General features: G+C 32.2%; 1 protein-coding gene across 1 annotated transcript; it reads left to right on the top strand.

The window, feature by feature from the left end:
* The first annotated feature begins 488 nt into the window (after positions 1-488).
* On the top strand, positions 489-22511 carry LOC111712896 (uncharacterized). Its single transcript, XM_023487648.1, has 29 exons — positions 489-605; positions 2105-2198; positions 2506-2584; positions 3894-3976; positions 4994-5040; positions 5540-5709; positions 6242-6332; positions 8318-8370; positions 8961-9002; positions 10293-10409; positions 10759-10914; positions 11345-11516; positions 11977-12043; positions 13295-13383; positions 13720-13878; positions 14682-14790; positions 14874-14962; positions 15232-15319; positions 15600-15648; positions 15946-16041; positions 16385-16478; positions 16871-16947; positions 17694-17905; positions 19227-19305; positions 19757-19847; positions 20866-21043; positions 21330-21432; positions 21613-21717; positions 21785-22511. Exons 3-29 carry the CDS (start codon positions 2525-2527, stop codon positions 21869-21871), a joined length of 2763 nt encoding a protein of 920 aa, XP_023343416.1. The 5' UTR covers positions 489-605; positions 2105-2198; positions 2506-2524; the 3' UTR covers positions 21872-22511.
* Positions 22512-23896: the final 1385 nt, after the last annotated feature.

Genomic DNA, 23896 nt, shown 5'->3' on the forward strand with positions numbered 1-23896 from the left:
TTATTAAAACAATACAGTTTTTAAATTAATGTCTATTAAAACAATATAGGTTTTTAAATTAATATCTATTAAAACAATACAGTTTTTAAATTAATGTCTATTAAAGCAATACAGTTTTGAATTAATATCTATTATATCTATTGAAACAATAAAGTTTTAAAATTAATATCTATTGAAACAATACAGTTTTCAATTAATATCTATTTAAGTTTTTTTGATTAATTTACGAGGTGTTGATTATATAAGGTGTGTTGAAAATATCTTTGAATTATTGTGGAAGGTTTATTATTATTCTAAAATAAAGGAAAGTAAGTATAATATCCTATCCAACGAGTTATTTTACCTAGATCAATAATTTCTTTACGCAGCGTGAAAGTACAATACAGTTTTCTCTCCACCACCACGTGAAAGGTAAACCAATTGGGGAGGGGGGGGGGGAGGTCCTCAGTTGTGGTGTCACATTCCTCTACCTTTATTAGCTAGGATAGTTTAGAGCCAACGAGAAATATCTTGTATAAATGTTGTTTATTTGTTGTTTAAGTGCATGCATGCTGTACAGTGTACGGTGTACGGTATTCCTTGTTTATTGGTTGCTATGTTATAAGGTAGAAAGCATACTAATGTTAAACGAGTATTTTCTAGAACACGAATTAGAAACTACATTTAAACATTTTAAATAACAAGGGAGTAAAGTGATTTCTAAACAACTACCCATGTTTTTTCAACATTTTTGTAAATTCATTCTTTTTTATTGTTTATGAATCAGAACAGTAAGAAAAAGATTTATATATTTATATAAAAATATGTAAATCATGGCCCGGCTTCCAACGGGTTTATTACAAAGAATTTGTAAGAATTGTTTCGTTACTTGTTCATTATTCTAATCTTTCTGCAAGTATAGGAGAATATTTTTACTGACAAAAAAAAAAGAAATTAATTCCTTGCCACAACCTTAAATTTTCAAATCTCTATATCTTTGCAACTTTAATGTGTAAACCTTAGATATTTAAAAAGAATTCATAGTTTGAAATATCTAAGGTCTACGACGTTGGGTTGCAAAGATATAGGGATTAGAAAATTAGAGTTTGTGGTAAAAACTCGATTTATTAATCATGGTTCTCAGAAAAGGGACTGTAAACATCGACTCTTAATCCAACGTCTGCATGACCTGTACATGCATTAAAACCTTCTTGGAAAAAGTCTTAATGAAAGATTTAACGATTCGTATTTTGTATTGATATATTAAAATTACATGTATAATAAGCCTCCAACCCAGGACCTAGCTTTCCTTTTGTCAGTTCTACCTTTAACCATCATGTTTCAGTCAACTTTATAAAAATGTAAATTAGTTAAGTAAAATATAGAAAACTAATGAAAATGAAAAAGTTCAATGCTTTTAGTAAAGTTAATAAACTTAAATTGAATACTCGAACAGAATTAAAAAGTTTAAAAAGTGTAAAGTTTAATCAATATTTATTAAAAATTGTCATGTTTTATCATAAATTACTTCCTGTACATTAGGATCCAGTATTATTCGTGATTTCTTAAGAAACCGACTTAGAATTTTGTTAATTGACGTCACATGTCACCCCCCCCCCCACAGCTATAAACAGACTAAAAACCTAATTTAATTAGGTTAATCGTTCAATCGATAATTTAACATGATAAAATATATGGATCACATGCTATTGTCCGTACGCACCCATATACCCTTTCTAACAAATATAATTTTGCTTCAAATATCATATTAAGAAATTGAGTCTATGTCACAAACTCTGATTTTCTAATCCCTTTATCTTTGAAACCCAATGTCGTAGACCTTAGATATTTCAAAATATAAATTCTGATGGAACAGATAATCTAAGTTTGAAATATTAAACTAATAGGTTACAAAGATATATTTTGCAATTAGAAAATTTAAGTTTGTAGCAAAGACTCAATTCCTTACAGTACGCGTTATGCACGAAAGGAAAATTAACACCTTTTTGAAAATTTTTGCATTCTAACATTTTGCGTTATCAACAGCACTTTAATATGTAAAATACAGTTTATCGAGCAAGACTGATTTGGAAATACAAAATCAAATTCAAATTTTTCATATTAGGAACTCGATCAGCTAAGTTAACTTCATTACATTCATCGACATTTTCTGTCCAACTAATCATAGTGTTTTTGTGCCAGCCAACACTCGGTTTTAGGTAAATTTCATAGATTATTTCCCATTATCTTTAAACAATCGTAAAACATTGAAATATCTAGACATTTTGAAATATCTTTAAAGGAAATATATTGATCCAATGAACCGCAAAGGATTCGAGTCTTTGCCACAAACTCAGAATTTCTAATCCTTTATCTTTGGAACCCAATGCCGTAATATTTCAAACTACGATGTCTGAGATATAAGGATTAGAAAATTTGAGTTTGTGACAAAGTCTCATTTCCTTTCTCTGTTGTTTATTTTCTTATTTAAAGAATAATTTGGAAGGAAAATTTGAATGATTTCAGATGGTAGATTAAAGTTATCATGAGTGGGGCCATAGAACAGGCGGCTAAAAACTTCCTGGTGGACCCAGCATATCAGAAGGTAGGAATTGTATTCAGCCAGGGGAAAGTGACTGTAAAAGTAATTTTAAGTGGCCCTCCATGCAAGCTGAAAAGCACAGTTTGATCAAGATGAATTAGGTATCAATGTTTGTAATTTTTAAAAACATAATAGGAATTATCACCATTAAACACTGTTAAACCTAGAAAAATGATTATTTCTTCCACATTATTTCTCAGATAAAGGTTTCAAGGGTACCGTTGTGAATCGGACATTACCATTTTTTCAAGGAGGGTCACTTGAAGTTACACTTTCGGTCCCTTTAAGGTTGTAAAGACACGTCTTGGCAACAAAATTGAAAGAATAAGTAAAATATTTTTTTTATCATTCAGGTTCTCATGTTTCTTTTCAAACTGAATATACAAGATTTTCTAGTATATATTAATTTCTCATCAGAAAACTTTAAATTATGTAGAACTAATTAAAAGAGTATTAGTTCATAAAAAAAATTCCAACCAAGAGAAAAAAAAGACAAAAATAAATGGATTTCTTGCCTCAAACTCTAATTTTCTAAACCTAAAATCTCTGCAATCCGATATTGTAAACCTTTATGCTTCAAACTATCAATTCTGCTTTATCATGAAGACAAAGTTATAAATACTAAGATCTGCATCATCAGATTCTAAAGATGTAATAAAATTTTAAGGCGAGTTCCTAGTTTGTTTATAAAATCAATAAATAAAACAAATAAAGAAACTAAATTTAATTTAATTTGATTCTGATTTATTCTTTACGTTTCATTGTCCCATTTTATTCTTTGTGTTTTTGTCACATCAGTTTTTATCCTCTGACGTTTTAAACATTTAATGCAGGAGACATAATTAAACCTTTAGACCTTAGAATCCTAAGAATTGCAGCTCTTCATTGAACTCTTATCTTTTCTACACTGAATGAAATAATTAATCATTTTTCTTTTGAATTCTTAAATTTCTTATCTCTTTACAAATCTCCAACCATTGCACAGTTCTCATTTTAATCGAGAAGAAAAGAGAAAACTTAGATTTTTATAGTTTCACTAGCTTGGGAACCCAGGGTACTCCCGACGTTTACCAGCGCTTGGTTGTAAATTACGATTTTAGCTTTTTTCCCTTTAAAAACCGACCCACTCAACTAAGAATCTCAAAACCAAGCTTAGAACATTCTGTGGTTCCCCAGAGTTACCCAATCAAAATTTAAAGCCAAACGGTCAAGGGGTTCGTGAGTTATGATCGGAAAACCAAACAGAGATTATATTGATTATATATAGATATTTTACTTTAGTCCCGAAAACAAACACTGTTTCCTTTTTAAGGTGTTTAAGCATACCTTCGATGTGTTGGAAGATTACATCTCAGGGTTCCTCATTGCAGCAGGAGCAATTTCTCTTTCAGTCAGGTACAGAAAGACAAATTAGGATTTCACTGGAGGAATATCTCTTTTAGTTAGGTGTAGAAAAACAAAAATGAGTGTTTAGGATTGCACTAGGAGCAATATCTCTTTCAGTCAGGTATAGAAAGAGGAATTATGGTTTAGAAAAGCGCTAGGAGCAATACCTCCTTCAGTCAGGTATAGAACGCGGAAAATAATGATCTAGGATTGCACTAAAAGTAATATCTCTTTTAGTTAGGTATGGGACAGAAATCAAGGTTTAGGATTGCACTAAGAAAATAATCTTTTTTAGTCAGGTGCAGAAAGAGGACTCATGGTTTAGGATTGCACTAGGAACTATATTCTCTTTTGGTCAGGTACAGATAGAGGAATCATGGTTTAGGATATGCGCTCGCAATGATTTCTCTTTTAATCAGGTAGAGAAAGAGGAATCATGGTTTAGGTTTAGGATTGCACTAGAAGTAATATCTCTTTTAGTAAGGTACGAAAAAAGAAATCAAGGTTTAGGATTGCACTAAGAGAAAAATCTTTTTTAGTCAGGTGCAGAAAGAGCTTTTATGGTTTAGGATTGCACTAAGAGCAATGCCATTTCCAGTCAGGTAGAGAAAGAGGAATCATGGTTAAGGAGCAATATCTCCTTCAGTAATGTATAGAAGGAGAAAATCATGGTTTAGGATAGAACTAGGAGTAATTTCTTTTTCGATTAGAGTTTAGCATTGCAATACATGCAAAGAACTGAATATTGTTCACAAACTCTAATTATCTTATCTTTACAAGCTGATGTTGTAACCTTTGTATTTAAAACTTAATTTTTTTATGATAAAAAATTATTAAAGGTCCCCTACATCAGGTTTGTTTGAGAGTGTTGAGTTATCTCGGCTTTAGATAAAGTTCACATCATGTTTCTTTCTTTAAGTTTGGTAAACTTTATCAAATTGCTTTGCTTCACTATAAAAATCAATTGGTTCCTATTATTTTATAATCTTACATGAAGTTGAACCCATTAAATTCTTTATATTTTAGGTTCCTAACTTCACTTGGAACAGGAGATGCTATCTGTCTACTGATAGGTAATATTTGAACAATAAATATTATTTAAAATTCAACAATAGTTCCTTTTAACAAAAGAACGATGTCATCAAATTTAATCAAGATATTCAATAGACAGGACGTAAAAGAGTTTAAAAGTAAAAAAAATGATTTACACAATTCACACAGCAGCTTTAATATAAACGTTAGATACATAACTGCAACTTCAGTTGGTTAATTTGAGGTTTTAATATGGTTTATACAATACTGGGCTTCATGGACGCTTCGCACCCCATTTCCTGTAAATTGTTTTAGCTTTTAACTGTTGCTCTGAAAGTCAGCTATTTTTATTCAAATTTTGACGAATTTTTTTATTCGAATTGGCACATTTTCAAAAAATAAAATTTCGTTTATTGGACACAAACAAATTAACAAACAGACAGACTCGACAGACAAGCAAAGTATATATTACACATATATATGTAGACATGACCATTGACATAGTGTATATTTCTTTTTTGCTGAAGATTTTTTTTTTAGGAATTGATCATCCTAATGGTAGCTATGAAGCTAAGCTTGAGAATGCAATGTGGCCCTACGGTTCCTCGTCAGTAGTGCCGTATACAAACTACGCAAACTTTCATCAGGACTGTATAAACGCCTGCCTTACAAGATTCTTGCAGTACTCACCCTTCATCCTTCTTATTGAGGTACAGAGCTACAGCACGCCAAACCTAAGTAAATTTCAATTTTTATGTTTTCAATCATATCTCCTCCTATTAAAGAGCAAGAGAAAAAAAGAAAAAATAAATAATTTCACATAAATAAACGAATAAATGGTGCTTTATCATATCTGAAGATAAAATCAAAACTAGAGGAGCTACGAGGTTATAAAATCTTACAAGTTATGTACCATTAACTTGACCAATTCCTGCTGTTAGGCTTAGTGTGACAGAGATACCACATTTACCTCAGCATTTAGCCTTTTAAACAATTTTAAATCAGGGGTTAACTGAAAAAAATCGATATATTTTCTACTTGTTGTTAATTAAAAATCCTAAGTCTTAATCAAATTTTAATTCAAGTTAGATTTTTATCCTCTTCATTTTAACAATTTTAACAAATCGTGATTTTACCATATTTCCCATTTTTAGCAGCTAGTACATTGGCAATCTTTAACAAGTATTCTTCTTGATCAAATAATAATTTTTAGTTTTAGACTTGAAAGATACAATTTTTAAGGCACTGTTGGTGATCATGACGGAGAAGTTCTTCTTGAAGATCCCCAGGGTGGCGGGGAAGGTGGAGAGGTTCTACACAAATATCGTTGAAGGTTTTGTTAGTTTAATGTTTGATTTAAAGAGACTTTTGACTTTATTCCAAATAATCCTCATCTGCCTGATTCATAACGATACCCTTTAAATCTTTTAATCAGCGACAATGAGGAATATATCGTCGTTATTTTATGTAGAATAGATTTCTATACTGACAATTTCCTTTTATGACTTTGCTACAGAAATCCGCAAGTAATATAGACAACACAAGGATATCATAATATTTACGTAGAGAAAGATTTTGAATCAGGCCCGCTTACGTCACTTTATCTAGTTTAGGGTAAGTTCAAAATTCGAACTTCTTATGGTTGGATGGCTCATTCATTGAAAATGTTTCTTCTAACCTGAAGGGGTCTGACTTTAAGTTTCAGGCTAGGCACGTTTAGACTTTTTTCAAGTCGTTCCTTAACACTCAACGAAAAAATCGTTTAAAAAAATAATCTTCCGATAGCGTTCGTTCTTTAGTTAAACACTGAATGCTCCGTTCGTTCTTTCTTAAAGTGTCCGTTCACTATCTATTTACTATCTATTTAAGGCGTTAAAGAAATATATTTCAAAAATCGATAACGTTGCCAGCCGTTAACGATTATTTCATGTAAAAATACCTGGAACATTTGAAGACAACATACAAAACACGTAAAATTTGTTTCATTTTCTATTATAATTTCATACAATTTTTACTATTTTTCAGTAGAAGTAAATATTTCCATTTACCGTTAGCGCCGATATAAGGATTCATATCTCTAATTGGATAATGAGATAGATAGAAAGATAGATGCTACGGCCATACAATTTCTATTGGTTCAGAATAGACAAGTAACACATGACTGAACCCTGATTGAATGAGGCGCTAATGGACTCGGCATACAGAAGTGAAGTTGAAAATTTAGCGAAAGTCGCCGTTGTTATGAAACACATCTGTTCTTTCTTTTTTATAAATTTTGTCTTTTTTTCAAGAAAGGCTATTTTTGTTCGTTCACAACGATTTTAAAATTAGCAGTTTTCGGCGTTCGTTAAGTTTAAAAACATTCCCTTCGTTAACGAAATTAACGTTGTCCAGTCCTAGCTTTAACTAACATTTTTCTTGTAATTGTTTAATTAAGTTTAACCCTTTTCTTCTTATGAAGGTTTTTGCACAGAAAACTCCAAATATTTGCAGAACTAGTTCCAGAGTTGGAACTAAAATTCTATCTTTAATGTTAAATAAATAAAAATATTGTAAAAAAAACATGACAATATATGTTAATACTAAAAATCATAAATTTCACCGTCACAAATTGAATACAAGTTCTTTACCATATCAATGAAATACAAAATAAATAACAAAAAAGATATCTACTAGTTTGTAAACATTAATATTACGAATATATAGATTAGAGATTGTACTCCAAAAATACATTATTTTTCCAACAAGAGAACCTTTCATGAATTGTCAAAGGAACTAAAAAACTTCCCATGCAAAGTTTAATTTTCTAATCCTCGAATCTTTGCAACCAGGTGTAATATACAGGATCCCCTACAAAGGATGAGACTGTAAAGACGACCTGAAACTCTTTAAATTTGACGATTTCAAGAATAGATAAAATCTTAAATATAATCATTTTAAATGAATATAAGTAAACGGACATAATTAATTCTGTACAATCTTCTCTGAAGTCTTATCCTTTGTAGTTAATCATTAAAACATTGAATTCTATTAGATAAAATCAAAGTTTGAAACATCTAAGGTTTACATTATCAGTTTTCAAAGATAAAAGGAAGTGGTCAGTTTCATTAAACAATGTTAAATCATTAATTATGCTATAATTTCATTTCCAAAGGAAGGGAGTTGGTTGGTCCCCCCCCCCCCCATGAATAAGTGTCAACTTGACCACAAAAAAATATATATGAATGATTAAAATATTAAAAATATTAAATTTTTTACCTCTGGTTGTTTTTAATAAGGTGAGATGTGTCGGCATCTTTTTATACATTTTTTGTTTAGAATCTTTATTTGGGAAGGATCCTGATGTTGCGGAAGATGTAGTTGATGACAAAGTAATGACATAAAAACTTACAAAACTATTTATAACATGAAACTACAGGGGTTCATATCAATACAATAAAGACAATTTTCCTATTTAATATTTAATCACTAATAAGCTTTTTTCAAATAACAAGTTTACAAGTAAACTTAGCAGATTCTCTTTGTTTCCATGTTTATATGTATCCATGTTGTTTGAAAGCTTGGTAGAAACAAAACATCAAAATCGTCTGAATTGTATTAATATATACGACGACGACCTTTTTATAAATTCATTTGGGTTAAGTGGTTTTTTAAATTTTCTATTTATGTCATTGTAGTGCGAAAAAGTTTTTGCCGGGATTTTTACTTTTTCTAGTTTGTTTGAGATTAAAAAAGATTTGATCGAAAATATGATCAATATTTATTTAAAAAATTTGCCCTGAATATATTAAAAAAAATCAGTAAGAACTGCAAATTAGATTCTCATTTGCAAAATTGCAAAGTTTAAAAGAAAGAATTCCAAGATGATAATAATTCCAAATTTATCTGGTTACCACTTTAGGTAAAAATAGTTAAGGTTTGGATTCATATTTTAAAATTTAAAATTCAATCTAATTTCCAGGCGAACACTGAAGCCATCTCCCGACGACGGAGAAGAAATGAGGTAATTTCAAAGACTCTAGATATAAAGATGGGGCATCGGATTTAGTCTAGTGGGTAAAATTGATGGGCGAATTTTTGGTAAATAATATTTTGGTAACTAAAATTGGTAACTAGCGATTAGGTAACTAATAATTTGTTAATGTCACAATTTGTTAACTAACAATTTGTTAACTAACAATTTGGCAACTTGACAATTTGGTAACTAATAATTTGGTAATCTTACAATTTAGTAATTAACAATTTGGAAACTTGAAAATTTGGTAACCGACAATTTGGTAACTAAAAATTTGGTAACCTGCCAATTTAGTTAGGTTAGGTTAAGACGATTTCTGGGCCGAGCGCTGCAGCTAGGACAGGCTAGATGGCCGAGCGCTGCAGCCTTTTTTATCAAACTAATAAATTGTTAGCTAAAATGTGGGGCTAGGTTAAGACAATTTCTGGGCAAAGTGCTGGGCCTAGGACAAGCTAGGGGCTGAGCGCTGTAGGCATATTTATCAAAAATAATATAATGGTATCCGATATGCTGGGTTAGGTTAGGTTAAAACGATTTCTGGGCCGAGCGCTGTGGCTAGGCCAAGCCAGGGGGCCGAGCGCTGCGGCCTTTTTATCAAATTACTAAATTGTTACCCGAAATGTGGGGTTAGGTAGGATTAAGACAATTTTTGGACCGAATGCTGCGGCTAGGACAGGCTAGGGGGCCGAGTGCTGCGGCCATATTTATCAAAAATAATACAATGATATCCGATATGTGGGCCGTGGGGTTGAGTTAGGTTAAGACAATTTCTTTGCCGAGCGCCGCGGCTAGGACAGGCTAGGGAGCCGAGCACTGCGGCCTCAAACTTATTAACAAATAGACGATATGTTGGTTTAGGTTCGGTTAAGACAATTTCTGGGCCGAGCGTTGCGGTTAGGACAGGTTAGGGGGCCGACCGCTGCAGCAATATTTATTATACTGAAAAGTACAGTGGTCCGCAGAAAAAGAGTAAAAACGTCGACGACCTTTGAAATAAAATACAGTGGTGCACAGGAAAAAGTGTAAAACGAAGATGACATTTGTTAAAAATTACAATAGTTCTCAAGTTACCAAATTATTAGCTACCAAAATGTTAGCTACCAAATTATTTGTTACCAAGAATTCGTCCATCGTAAAATTAGGCATTAAGGCAGTAAGGAGACAGGGTAAAGTAGGAAACTTTATATTTTATATTTTATATTTTATATTTGTTTATATTTTCACCTTAAAACATGTTTATTTGTATTATTAACCCACACTAGTTAGAATATTATATAGGTTTGCATGTCGTTGAAGAGATCTAGTGTAATCCATCAGATGTATGTTTTCAAGAATATCATGGAACTAATTCTTCTCATAGTTTTCATTCCGATCAACGTCTTCTTTGCAATAGAGGTAATTCCTTGTTAAAACATTGTTGAACTTTTTTAAACCTTAAAACTTATTAAAGGGACTGTCGACGTAATTTCAAGTAACCATTTATTTAAAGAACCAAATGCATATTCACAACGGTACCCTTCCTTCCTTGTCTCTGCTGCATAAATATATACGCAAGCCGCTTTTTAATAAAAAATTGAAGCGTATCAATTTTCAAGTGGAAAAACAAGAATATCTCATCAATTAAAAATATTTAAAGTCTAAGTGCCGTCGCGTAGGGTCATAATAACCCTCTATATTTTTCTTATAACTTGCAACTTTACGAGCAAGCCCCCCCCCCTGCCAGGAGTAAAGGAAATGTGTTCAGGCGGAGAAAAGTTTAAAACCTGGAACATGTGCTATTGGGATTGCAGAGATAAACACTCCCTTCTACAAGCTGGAGAATGGAACAGTGTTCTTCCAGTGTGAGGGGAAAAAAGTCAGTTTCTTCATTATGATGGTTTATATACAGATCGTATTCCAGGTAAACGTGATTCTATCAAAATATATGATATTCCTTAGTTCCGTTGATTGTTCTTACATTCTCTGATCTAAGGTATAAAAGCCAGTTTCTGCACTATTTCTCTTTTTGGTTCCCAAATCCTGGAAAATCATGAATCCTAAGAGTTTCTTTATAACAAAAACAACAGCACACAACCCTGTCTTTCCAAATATTTTTTTAAGCAAAACAATATCGGTCCGTTGAGCTTTACACAACCCTGAGAATGTCACCCTATGGCTCCAGAGTTGCTCCCTATACCTGGATATAACTGCAGAATTTCATGGCTGAAAATATCTTGAGAGTTACTCCATAATGCTAGATCTAAGTTATATACTTTGAGAATTACTCCCTGTAGCTAGAAATACCTCTAGAATTACTCAGTATTGCTGCTGATGCTATTAAAATGTTACAGATATGTTGTATAATCTGTTGTCTGGGTTCTTTGATCTGGGCACTCTTCTTCAGAAGTATCTCCAGGCTACTCAGGAACATTGAGAAGATCGGAGATATTTACTATCAAGACCTGGAGAAAAGCCCAGGGGAGGATTTCTTGTTCTTGTTCGATCTTCTAGCCCATTCTTCAGGTAGGATCTTATAGATCTTCTAGTCCATTCTTCAGGTAGGATCTTCTAAATCTTCTATCATATTCTTCAGGTAGGATCTTCTAAATCTTCTATCATATTCTTCAGGTAGGATCTTCTAGATCTTCTAGCCAATTCTTCAGGTAGGATCTTCTAAATATTCTAGATCTTCTAGATCTTCTAGCCCATTCTTCAGGTAGGATCTTCTAAATCTTCTATCATATTCTTCAGGTAGGATCTTTATAGATCTTCTAGCACATTTTTCAGGCAGGATCTCTAATCTTCTAGCACATTATTCAGGTAGGATCTTCTAAATCTTCTAGATCTTCTATCACATTCTTCAGTTAGGATTTTCTAGATCTTCTAGAATATTTTTCAGGTAGTGTCTTCTAATTTTAAGTCTTAAATCCTTCAAATCTTTAAATTTTTATGTTATAATTTCATCAAAACTTGTAATTTACAGGAATAGAGTCTACATTAAGAGTTCTCACACATTCAGATGATACATTTAGAAAGATCTGTCTCCCCAGGTATAATATAGAATCCAAATTCATGAAATATTAAAAATGGGTAAAAGTGTGTATGTAGTAAACAGGATTGGGGGAGGGCACACGGGCGCTTGCCCCTCTGTACGAAAACATATTATAGATTGGTCATATTTGACTCTACGTAGAGAATACTGATTCTATACTGCTTCTATCCAAAAGATTACATTTATCTATTTGTGAGAAACACTCCTATCCAGGACAATCTGACAGATTAGTGGTTAATAGTATGCAACTGTTGATCACAGCTGCATAAAAACAAATAAAAAGTGCACAGGACAATCTGACAGATTAGTGATTAATAGTATGCAACTGTTGATCACAGCTGCATAAAAACAAATAAAAAGGTTCCACAGCTTTATTCAAAGTTTATTGTAACTATCAAAATGGTAGCATAAACGTACAAATTAAAAGATATATCATATTGCTCTAAATCCACTTTACACTTTATATCTTATCTAGCGTACAGGGTGTCCCAATAAATATGGGAATTAAAGACGACTTGAAAGTCATCCTTGATTTCCGATTCCCATGGATTATATCAAAAAGATTGCACGTCTTATAACCTTTCTTTGCATCTTCAAAATTAACGGAGATATAAAACATTCGAATAATTTTGTTGTTATTAAATTTCTGAAACTTTTAATGGTTCTAGCGTTAAAAAATAATTACGGATATTCCAACAATTCCGGTTATATTTAATAAGTAATTCACCTCATGGAGCATGATTGTACGGGATTTATGGTGACTATTACCAAAAATCTTGGTTCCTTCGAAATGGAAACAATTGTTTTATTTCTGGAGTGTAAATACATAAATTGTTCAACTTGCAAATGGTAATATACTATATTTGCTCAAATATTACATTTTGTTAACGGTTTCAAATGCTAATTATTCATATGGTTAACTTTAATCAACCTGTCTGATTTAATTTGGCCAATTATTTGTTAAAATGCCTGCTAATTACACATCACATATATTCAGACCTTGCTAAGAAAAGTTGCATTAATTTTTAAGATTGCTTCGACTTTCACGTGTCGCAACGCCATGATCGTTGATTTGATCTTACTAAGTCGACACTTATACTTCTGTGTTCCCGTAGACTTTTATAACCACCAAGAATTGTTTTCCAGCTTTCGTTTAGTAGGAGTAATTCCCAAAACAAGTTGTAACTCCCAAAAACAAGTTGTCAAGAAACTTTGATTTGCAAAAAACTATTTTTTGAATGATTTCTAGGTTGAAGATTGACTCTGAGCACATCAAGGTAGAAGAGGATAAACTGAAGATAGTTTGGGCTCCGGCAGGAATAGAGAAATGGTTGATAGGTCAGTTCTCCTAGAATATGGTTAAAATATCAGATTCAATCAATTTTGTTTCGATTTTTATATGTCTTAAAACTTGTTGATTTTGAAAGAAATATCTAATCTTTAAGACAAAAAGTGTTTCTGCGAAGTAGGGACGGAAAAATCTAGATTTTATTGTTATTATAATAAAATGCAGCCGTTAAAAATAAGCCTTAATTTGCATTTCATATTTTCTTGATCATAATAAGAAATTACGGTACAAAAATGAAGATTCGTTTTTAGTCTTATTCTTCGTGAAAAAATCCAATACTGCAGACAGTGTGCGTACGCCGTACATCAATTTTGAGTCTAATCTAGATCACGGGCACCGGGAAATCCGCGTAGACTCGTATGACGTCACAATATTCCCAGCCGAGTCAACAAAGAACACCGTAAGCAAGAAGGCTAAGCTGAAGGGGAAGCACAGCAACTCCCACGACGATGACAAGTACAGCGCCTGGTTCTTTGACTTGGCAGGTTAATCGTTTTTATAATAATGGGTTCAAGAAATATATAAAGCCTAATTGTCAGAGGCGTACACAGGGGAGGGGGGCTAAAGTGGCTCAGCCCACCTAAATTTATAAAAATGGTATTCAGACTCCCAACTGGCGCTGAGCCCCCCTTAGAAAGTATATAGTAACTATATTGTAATTCAGGGGGTAAAACTATTACGACTATTTTATTGTTCAGAGGGTAAAACTGAGTATATAGTGACTATATGACTATTCAGGGGGGTAAAACTGAGTATATAGTGACTATATGATTATTCAGGGGGGTAAAACTGAGTATATAGATACTATATTATTATTCAGGGGGTAAAACTGAGTAAATAGCGACTATATTATTATTCAGGAGGTAAAACTGAGTATATAGTGACTTTATTATTATTCAGGGGGTAAAACTGAGTATATAGTGACTATATGATTATTCAGGGGGTAAAACTGAGTATATAGTGACTATACTAATATTCAGGGGGTAAAACTGAGTATATAGTGACTATACTAATATTCAGGGGGTAAAACTGAGTATATATTGACTTCAGGGGGTAAAACTGAGTATATAGTGACATATTATTATTCAGGGGGTAAAACTGAGTATATAGTGACATATGATTATTCAGGGGCTAAAATTGAGTATATAGTGACTTTATTATTATTCAGGGGGTAAAACTGAGTATATAGTGACTATATTATTATTCAGGGGGTAAAACTGAGTATATAGTGACTATATTATTATTCAGGGGGTAAAACTGAGTATATAGTGACTATACTAATATTCAGGGGGTAAAACTGAGTATATAGTGACTATTGCAACGGTTATTGGAAGATCAAGGATGAAGGGAGAAAGGATTGTTACAAATCTTCTTCCTTATGGACCGGAGAAACCAAGGTTAGGACTAAATATACTTTTATATATATGCTGGAATATATTCTTTTATATTTAGAGCTGGAATATATCTAAATATATTTTAGAGCTGGAATGCTGAAAACCTCTGGAACTCATGAAATAGAAATATCCTGGGAACCTCCTAAAGGAGATTTTACAAAATATATTCTTTCAGGTGAAAAAATTAATATGTATAATTTTCTTAGAAATTCAATTGTAAAGGTTCAGAAAACTTACAACTCATTAGATATCATCATCCAAAATACATCTCAATTCTTACTGAGATCAAGATTCCATTGGAGCCAGGGATGGACACCTTGTTCCACGTTTAAAGGCGTTAAACCCCCTCAATTTAAAAGTTTACTCAATGGATAAAACGAGGCGTTATCTCATATACAAGTTTCAGTCTCCGATATAATTAATGATTAGAGTGAATTGTTTCAGTTGATCCGAATATAGTGAACGGAAATCAACCTAAGGGAACCCAAGGTCTCCCAGCTCCACCTCTCTTCGGGTTCGGAGTTGATCATGGGTTAGTAATTTTTAAATATTATTTGTTGAGAAAAAAAGAGACAAAATTATATAAAAAAAAATCTGAATGAGGTATAGTTCGCCCAAACAAGAATTTGTATTTTTCATTATTTGACTTTTTAAAAAAAATTCAATTGTATTTTGTTCTTTAAAGGCAAATAAAGGATTTAGAGGATGAACATTAAACATTTTCTATCTGCGATGTACACAAACTTTGAAATAAACCGTCCTCCACAGACCACAGTTCAAAAATTATTTTATTTAACAATTAATAAATTTAGATTGTTTAATGTAGCCGGGTCCTTCGGGGATCTTACAAAAGCTACAACGGTAAGTAATAAGTACATTGCTCTCAAGGTTGCTTACTCTCAATGCGCTCCAATGTAAGAGAAATATCGTATCCAATAATCCAATTCCTCAAATGCAGTGGACAGTTAAAATCCGTATGTTTAAATCCGGATTATAACTGTCCGTTGCGACGATATTTCCCGTACATTGGAGCGCATCAAGCGTAATCAACCTTACTAAAGAACATTGATTACTCTACTCTGTTTTTTTATCATTTAAAATATATTTGGTTTAGTAAACATCAAGCAATTTCATAATTTTGTTTTTGTTAAATCGCAGGGATACACGGAAAGAGAAATCAGTAACAAGTTAACAAGTTTCACAATTTCGGGACTTTCTCCAGGAGAAACCTTTGGGATTGGACTTAAGACGAAGGTAAAACAATTATTTACGGAAAAACTGGTTTGACGGGATCTGGCTTTCAAAAATACCTTATATTTTCAAAAATACCTTATATTTTCAAAAATACCTTATATTTTCAAAAATACCTTATATTTTCAAAAATACCTTATATTTTCAAAAATACCTTATATTTTTAAAAATATCTTATATTTTCAAAAAAGCTTAAAAATGACTTCGAAGTTTGCCTTAAACTTAGCAGGGTCATTAGGAAATTCTGCAAACAAATTGTTAGAAGAAAAAGAAAAGCTCAAAAATCAAAACAAAATAATCTCATCTAATTCGATTTGATTTTTGGTTCTAACATCAATTTTCTTAGACGGGAGATCGTATAACCCGGCAACCGATCTACGAAACAGTTCTCACCAAACCTGAGAAAGTTACATCAGTTGCTGTTTCAGATGTTTTAACAGGTAGGATAATTACAGTGAAAACCTCAAAACCGTGGAATGAGTGTCGTCTTTTTTCTTTCTTTCACTTTCGTACAGAATTATGAAGTTTGCAAGTTTTGTAACTGACTTTTAAAGAATGTTCAGGGTTTTTTTAAAAGAAATAGTTGAGTTGCAAATTAAATAAACCTTAGAGACATCTCATCTAAAGATGGTATGGCCCAAAATATGCTTAGTTTCTAAAAGTGAAAATGTAATTTAATGTGATCTCCCAATAAAAGAATTGCGTGCCCTATTTCCAACGGTACTTAATTTAAAAATTCTAAGTTCAGTGAATCGACTCATAAAGCAAAAGTTTAGTTTCCAGGCAAAGCTGGGTTTCCAGCTTGTATAATTAAAAAAACAACTGTTTTTAGATAACGCCCTCCTAAAATGGGTTGCTCCAGACGGGCATTCAAGATTAAAGGCATACAACCTGTTGCTCACGTCTAAAGTAAGTTATCTTTTACAATCCCGTTTCTCTGAGTTCTGCTCTGCAGGGTTGAGATCATATTGTCTTCTGTCGCTTATCTTTAACCTTTTCGGAGTTGCAAAATTGAAAAATTGTTATTATAGAAAACATTGCAAGATTACAGAATACAGTGCATGTGAGCTTCGTATTTTTATGAAATGTCGGTGTATAGATTTTGTAATTTGAAATAATTATCACCATAAATGTTGAGAGGACTGAAGATTTGTGAGGAGTACCGTTAATCTCTAACGTTTGATCTTGATATCAACTGTGAAAACTTTTGAATATGAGGATTAGTACTAGATCCCTCAATTGAAAGTTATCCCTGCAGGGTATGACCACCATCAGATAAATAAGAGGAATTAAATTAATCCGTAAGATGGAATTCAATGCTTGATCCTGAGATTCACAACATAAAAGTCTTGTCTTCATGGAACATATTTAGAAATAGAACAGTTTAGCCCAATTTCTTGTTCGTGCTACCAAAATCACACTATTGTTACACTCTACCAAGATAGTCAAGATAGATAGATACGACCTATGGTAGCACTACTAAGAAATTGAAAAATCCTTTGCGACATTTTACAATAATTTGGAAGATAGAAGGCGAAAATCATTCCGTTCTATTCTGACTTGATACAAAAGTTTTATTTTTTGACTCGATGCATATTGCATATGGAAATATTCATCCTTAAACTTACAAGTAATAAAACCTTGACCTTTTCTAGGATAATAAATCTAGAAGAGAGTTAGCGGTCAAGCACAACTCTGGCACCCCGGTCAACTCCTTTCTGTTTGAGAATCTACCCTCTGCAACCGAATTTACTGTAGCAGTCACAACAGTTTGTGTGTTCGAGAAATTAAAAAGTATCTCAGAAGAGGAGAAAATTTCGTTTGTCACCCGCCCTCTGCCTCCTAGAAACTTAGAGTTGGAGAGCAGGTATAAAAAAACTTTTTTGCTTAAACAGCAAGTTGTATTTAATGTTTCGCTTAGGTTTAATGCGTAAATATTGCTTTCTCCGTTCGGATCTGATAAATTTCTAAATATCATATTTTTTCATATTTTTATTCAACTACAAAGCACGAGATAATACAAATAAAAAATCACAATTTACTATGTAGTTTGGACCCGCCTAACCAGAGTAGGTTGTTTTAATTGGTTGGCCCACTATAAACGAATGAGAATTGCAGATAAAAACAATGTACATTGTACATTTTAAACATAAATATTACTCGAAGACATAAATATATTTAGTGTTAGCTGGGAAATTTTAATGTATAAATACATTAATAAACTCTTTCATCATAACTAAAGCATAACTTTTTTTGGTAAGTTAAACGGATTTATTTTGTAAATATTTACCAGCAGACGTTAAGTCACAGAGGAATTGAGTTTTGGCACAAATCCTAATTTTCTAATTCCTAGATTTTTGCAAAACAATGTCGTAAACCTTAGATACTTTAACATTGAATTCTGTTAGATGAAATAACGAAGTTTGAAATATCCAAGATTTATAACATCAGAGCTGGGAACTTTTGAATGGTGGATATCGGGATTAAGGCTTGATCCACTCTTTTTCTTAATCTTGAGATTAAATAATACTTGTTCTCCTCTTGTTATTAATCTCCAGATTAATTAACCGATCGGGATTAACGATATCCCATTCTAAAGTTTTCAGCTCTGGTTCCAAAGATACAAGGATTAGAAATTTTAAGTTAATGGCAATAACTCAATTCCTTTTAAAGATTGACCCCTCTTTCTTATTAACTACAAGCCAAAGAACGGAATAAGCTCATTATAAGAGACTGCTAATCTTGTTCTGTAATAAGTTCCAAGCTCTGAAGTTAGGTTTAGTTTTCCATTTTAGATTCATGCCGCGGCGCCGGTCGATCGGTCAACTCGTATCTTTCTAAGTAACGTAATAAATAATACTTGTTCTCCTCTTGTTATTAATCTCCAGATTAATTAACCGATCGGGATTAAGGATATCCCATTCTAAAGTTTTCAGCTCTGGTTGCAAAGATACAAGGATTAGAAATATTAAGTTAATGGCAATAACTCAATTCCTTTTAAAGATTGACCCCTCTTTCTTATAAACTACAAGCTAAAGAACGGAATAAGCTCATTATAAGAGACTGCTAATCTTGTTCTGTCAAAAGTTCCAAGCTCTGAAGTTAGGTTTAGTTTTCCATTTTAGATTCATGCCGCGGCGCCGGTCGATCGGATACACTCGAATCTTTTTAAGTAACGTATTGTATAGGTTAAGCAGTAGTTTACAAGTGAAATGGGAGGCTCCTCCTGGAACAACAGCTAATAACAAATTCAAACTCTCTATTCAGGAAACAAAACATTTTTATCTTAGTTATGAGTCTGTTATTCTTTAAAAAAGGATTAAGTAATTTAAAAGAACTCTAGGGACTCTATAGTCAGCATTTTCTTTGGTCCGGATCCACTTGTGCAATTAAATAAAAATGTATAAAGTATAAAAAACATCAAGTCATCAAGGGGTAATGAAGAAAACTAATCCTGATCCCAATCCTATTTTAAATATCTTAAAAAGTACAAAGTTCATCTAAAAACTAATGAATTTACTGGTTTAATTCATCTTCATAAAACGAAGACAACTCAATTTCAGAATCTTTTCATTTCTATAAATTTTGCTCAATTTTTAAATCTTTAAAACATAAATTATATGAATTAATTACAAAAAGTCTTTTAACTAAAAGTATTCTCTATTACCTGGAATGGAAAAACTAGTGTTTCCGCTCAAAGATAAAAATATTCGTTAAGGCTCCTGCAATTGGATACAGCAATTCGTATGAAATTGGTGGAGACAGACATATGTTCAATTTTTCTAAATTTCCAGAGATAATTGGAACAGGTAAAATCACCCCCCCCCCCCCACTTTACTTCAAGCTTTTTGTTTGACATAGGCACATCCTGATTTTTTGTATATGCTTTTATTTTGATAGGAGCGTGAAGAATTCCATCATTTGTGTTTTTGATCCTTTTCTAGTGTCTTTCTTCTCGTGTTAGTGTTTTCAATCCTTTTCCAAGTAATTTGTAATCCTCTCTCCTAGTTTTCAATCAGTTTCCCAGTATTTGTAATCCTACCCTAGTTTTCAATCAGTTTCCCAGTATTTGTAATCCTCCCCTAGTTTTCAATCAGTTTCCCGGTATTTGTAATCCTCTCTTAGAGTAAGATTTAATTTTGTTCAATTTTCACTATCAGGGTGTCATTGGAAAGCTCTATATATTTCAGTTATTTTAAAGTGTAAATTATTTTTCTTCCTAGGCCTCATATTTTTCATGTCACAATCACTTCTTAGAGCACAGTACAAGTCGAAAATCGATTTCCCGGATTTTTCAAATTTTTGTTCTTCACATTTTCTAATCATTTGTTCATAACTTAATAAAAAAATGTGGCAAATTTTCGTACATTTTTTGCTAAAACCATTTCTTTTGTGGAAATCAATCGGTACATTCAACAGCTCAAAAATATTTATACTCATCTATTTTGGGGAAAACGTTTCAACTTGTTGAAAATTTTAGATTTTTGACTTGTACTCAAAGAAGTGGTTGTAACAAAAAAGTATGAGATCATAGATAAAAAAAACACATTGAAATAACTGAAAAATAGAACTTTCCAATGACATCTTGATTATGATAATTAAACCCTTTACATATGCCTTTTGTTTGATAGTGAGGGGCATCTCACCATTGTCCGATATTGTGTCGAAACTGTTAGACCTTTAATTTATTGATATTTGAATATTTTTCAATGAACATTTAAAGTACAATAAAAATTAAATTTCATCGAGTTATCATTATTACATTTAGTTATTCTGAATAAAAATGTCCGAACCCTCAGCTTTAAACTTTATCTGTTTCTTTCTCAGGAGAAGCATACACTGTCAAAGTGTCATTTGTTGTCCAGCCTACAGGTTCAGATATAGAGGTTGAGTCAGAGGGATTAATTGGAACATTTGTATCCAAACCTCTCCCTCCAACCAACCTGAAGCTAGGTCCAGGCTGGAACCAGATATCCTGGACTAAATCTCCAACTCCAAACGTTAGGTAAAGCTTGTTCCCTAAAAAATTAGAATTAATTAAAAAATTCATTCACGAAATTTTCCCTGGAGGAGTGACGTTCTCATATGTCCCTTTCAGCCGCCTCGGTTGCAGTACAAATAATTGTTTGTCCATTCAGAGCCTTTAAGTATCTTATAACTTTATTTATAAACAAATAAAAAGACCGTCATCCTCCTGCATTATCCCTTGTCTATTTTCAACGTCTTCTATTTATACTTAATAGTGTACTTTATATTGTATTTTTGAATATAATATTCATTAATATGTTTAGTATGTACAAGATACGGTACAAGAGTATCGAGGAAGGATCGAAGTCTGAAGAATATCTGATTGGTGTAGAGGATGATAATGATCCTTGTACATGTGTACTCGAGGTAATGCAATCAATTAATCCTTGTACAATGTACATGTATACTCTAGGTAATTCAAATAAACAATCCAAAATCAAACGAATATCTAAAAAAATAAATAATTTAATATTGATGTAATTACTATGCAATTAAGTAACTAATGTCAAAGTCTAGAGCTCGGAGAATTTACTCCCAAGAATTTAGGATTTGGTGATGAACATCCAGTACAAGGTCAACATATACGCCGTCGTGGAGGTCATTGAGTTTGAAATGGTAGAAAGCAAGGAGCTTCACGAGAAACTAGTTCAGGTAAAAACGTTTATTAAAAAACATTATTTCAAAAGAATATTTTTATTAAACTATTGTATTCCTGTAGACTGACTCCGGGCTAGTTGTATACACTGATGAGATGGAGAGAGCGGATTCAAGTTTAGCAAAACCATTTAATGAAATCCTTTCCTAGTCCGGAAATGTTGATGTAGTTTTTCTAAACATATTTTGACAAACACGTACTTATATTTTCATCGGCTTCTTCATGAAATCATTGAAAAGGTTTCCACGCTATATTATTCAACGTATAAAAGTGTGACAAAGGGTGTAAAATAATTCCTCCAGAATTTCAGAATGATCAAAGAAGGCAAGTTATCATTTTGATAAAAAAAATAGTGAAGAGTCTCGCGGAGCCAGAAAAGGGAATGTCAGGACAAAGTGATCAAAAGGTTGCTCCAACGAAAAACTAGATGAAAATATTGCCATTCACCATTAAAAAAGCAAAGCAAAAACAAAGTTAAAATCAATTGCTTTATAGTTCTAAAAAGTACATGTTTAGGGCTACAAAAACATATAAAGGGTGAAACCAGAGGCCAAGGCTTTGCAACATTATAAAGTTGAGTTCATGCAACTTGTCAAACCAGTTTGTATCTATGTGCAAGGAACAAGCTATAAGGAAGTTAAACTTCCGTGCTTTCTCTCTCTCCTTCATAAATTACCAACTCAGATTCTTCTCCTTCAAAAGATAGGGAACGGACAGGGTACCCATGGGTTCCGTTAAATAATTTCAGCACTTTGGTCCAGCCGTTTGGCCATGTATAGCTAACATAAAAATATATATATTGATATTAGGATTAAACCCATTTTGTAAAGAAAAGGCGTAATTCATTTTTATGTCTTTTGACACATATTTCTTGTTAATTTGATGATAAGATATTGATAAATTTATAAATTTTTAATGTGTTACTCAATTAGCTTTCCTTTTTGAAATAGAATTCATAAAAATTCTTACAGTCTCGAATGAAATTAAACTTTTTTTAATTTACAACTTGATTCAAAATTTTCATTTCTTGTTATTGATTTCCAAAATACAACAAAGTTTACAAAACGTATATATATATATTTGAATTGTCTGCTACTAATGGTTTATTTGTATCCAATAATCGTGGAAATGGATGAACCGTGCTGGCCTCATGATTATAGGACGTACTCCACACGACCACTAGGAGGTTTTATGACCGGTCAGGAGTTTAAAGTAATAGGGCGCTGCTTTTCTTTTGTTTTAATAGTTAAGTTTTTCTATGTTGCTTTTCAATTCGCCATTTTTCTTCTTTTGCGCTGTAAGATTGTCCTATGTAGTCTAAAATTGCCCTTTTTTCTTGGCAAATTTGTTCGATTTAGACCAACCATAAACTTTCTCTGTTATCATGAGAGATACCACAAAAAAAATGAGCCAAATTAATTCAGTCGTTATGGTGATTAATACAAAGAATAAGACAAAGCAACCCAAAAAATATTAATAGATTTAACCAATTTATGGTATTCTTCTAATTTACCAATAAAACAGAAAAATCTGTTCTACACTGAACAAAGCAGGAAGACATGAGGATAAATCGACATGAAAAAATAAAATTATTGCTAGAAAAAGGAGCGCCCTTGAAAAAATGATTTTGTTACGCATTTTGTTTCTTTTTTTTCATGCTTGGAAGAGCCTTTTTAAGATTTAACCAAATCAATGAATAACTAATGTACAATAAATATGATAAAGTATTCATTTTTATGGATAATTAAGACAATATATTAGTATTGTATTAAGATAATATTTGTTCATAATAACCTACCAGTGTACAATCCCTCCAATCCTCTGTAAATCACAGAATACATTTTTTTCATTTCCAAGCCGCGGTGCTCGACCCAAAAATTGCTTAAACACTTTTGAAACAAAAAATTTGCCATTTAATGAACATTCAGTAGCAAGGAATTAATTGCGAATCTTCTAAACCAGTTTGTTTGTTAGTATCAGCGAACAAATTTCTGTTCTTTGAAATAATCTTAACAAACATCCGTCCAAATGATGCTATCACACATCTCTTTGTACTTGTAAAACTGTCTAAATATTCTAAACGGCTTTTTTTCCATTCTTCATATTGAAATGCGACATTTTTGTACATATTTACAAAATATAACATCTATGTATAGTAAATCATATGCATGTGCT

Source organism: Eurytemora carolleeae, unplaced genomic scaffold (assembly GCF_000591075.1).
Source record: "Eurytemora carolleeae unplaced genomic scaffold, Eaff_2.0 scaffold727, whole genome shotgun sequence".
NCBI lineage: Eukaryota > Metazoa > Arthropoda > Copepoda > Calanoida > Temoridae > Eurytemora > Eurytemora carolleeae.

Coding starts and splice junctions, on each gene's coding strand:
- LOC111712896 (XM_023487648.1), top strand. CDS start 2,525: ATGAGTGGGGCCATAGAACAGGCGGCTAAAAACTTCCTGGTGGACCCA. Junction 5,041..5,539: donor TGCTATCTGTCTACTGATAG/GTAATATTTGAA, acceptor TTTTTTTTTTAG/GAATTGATCATCCTAATGGT. Junction 19,306..19,756: donor AATTCAAACTCTCTATTCAG/GAAACAAAACAT, acceptor ATATTCGTTAAG/GCTCCTGCAATTGGATACAG.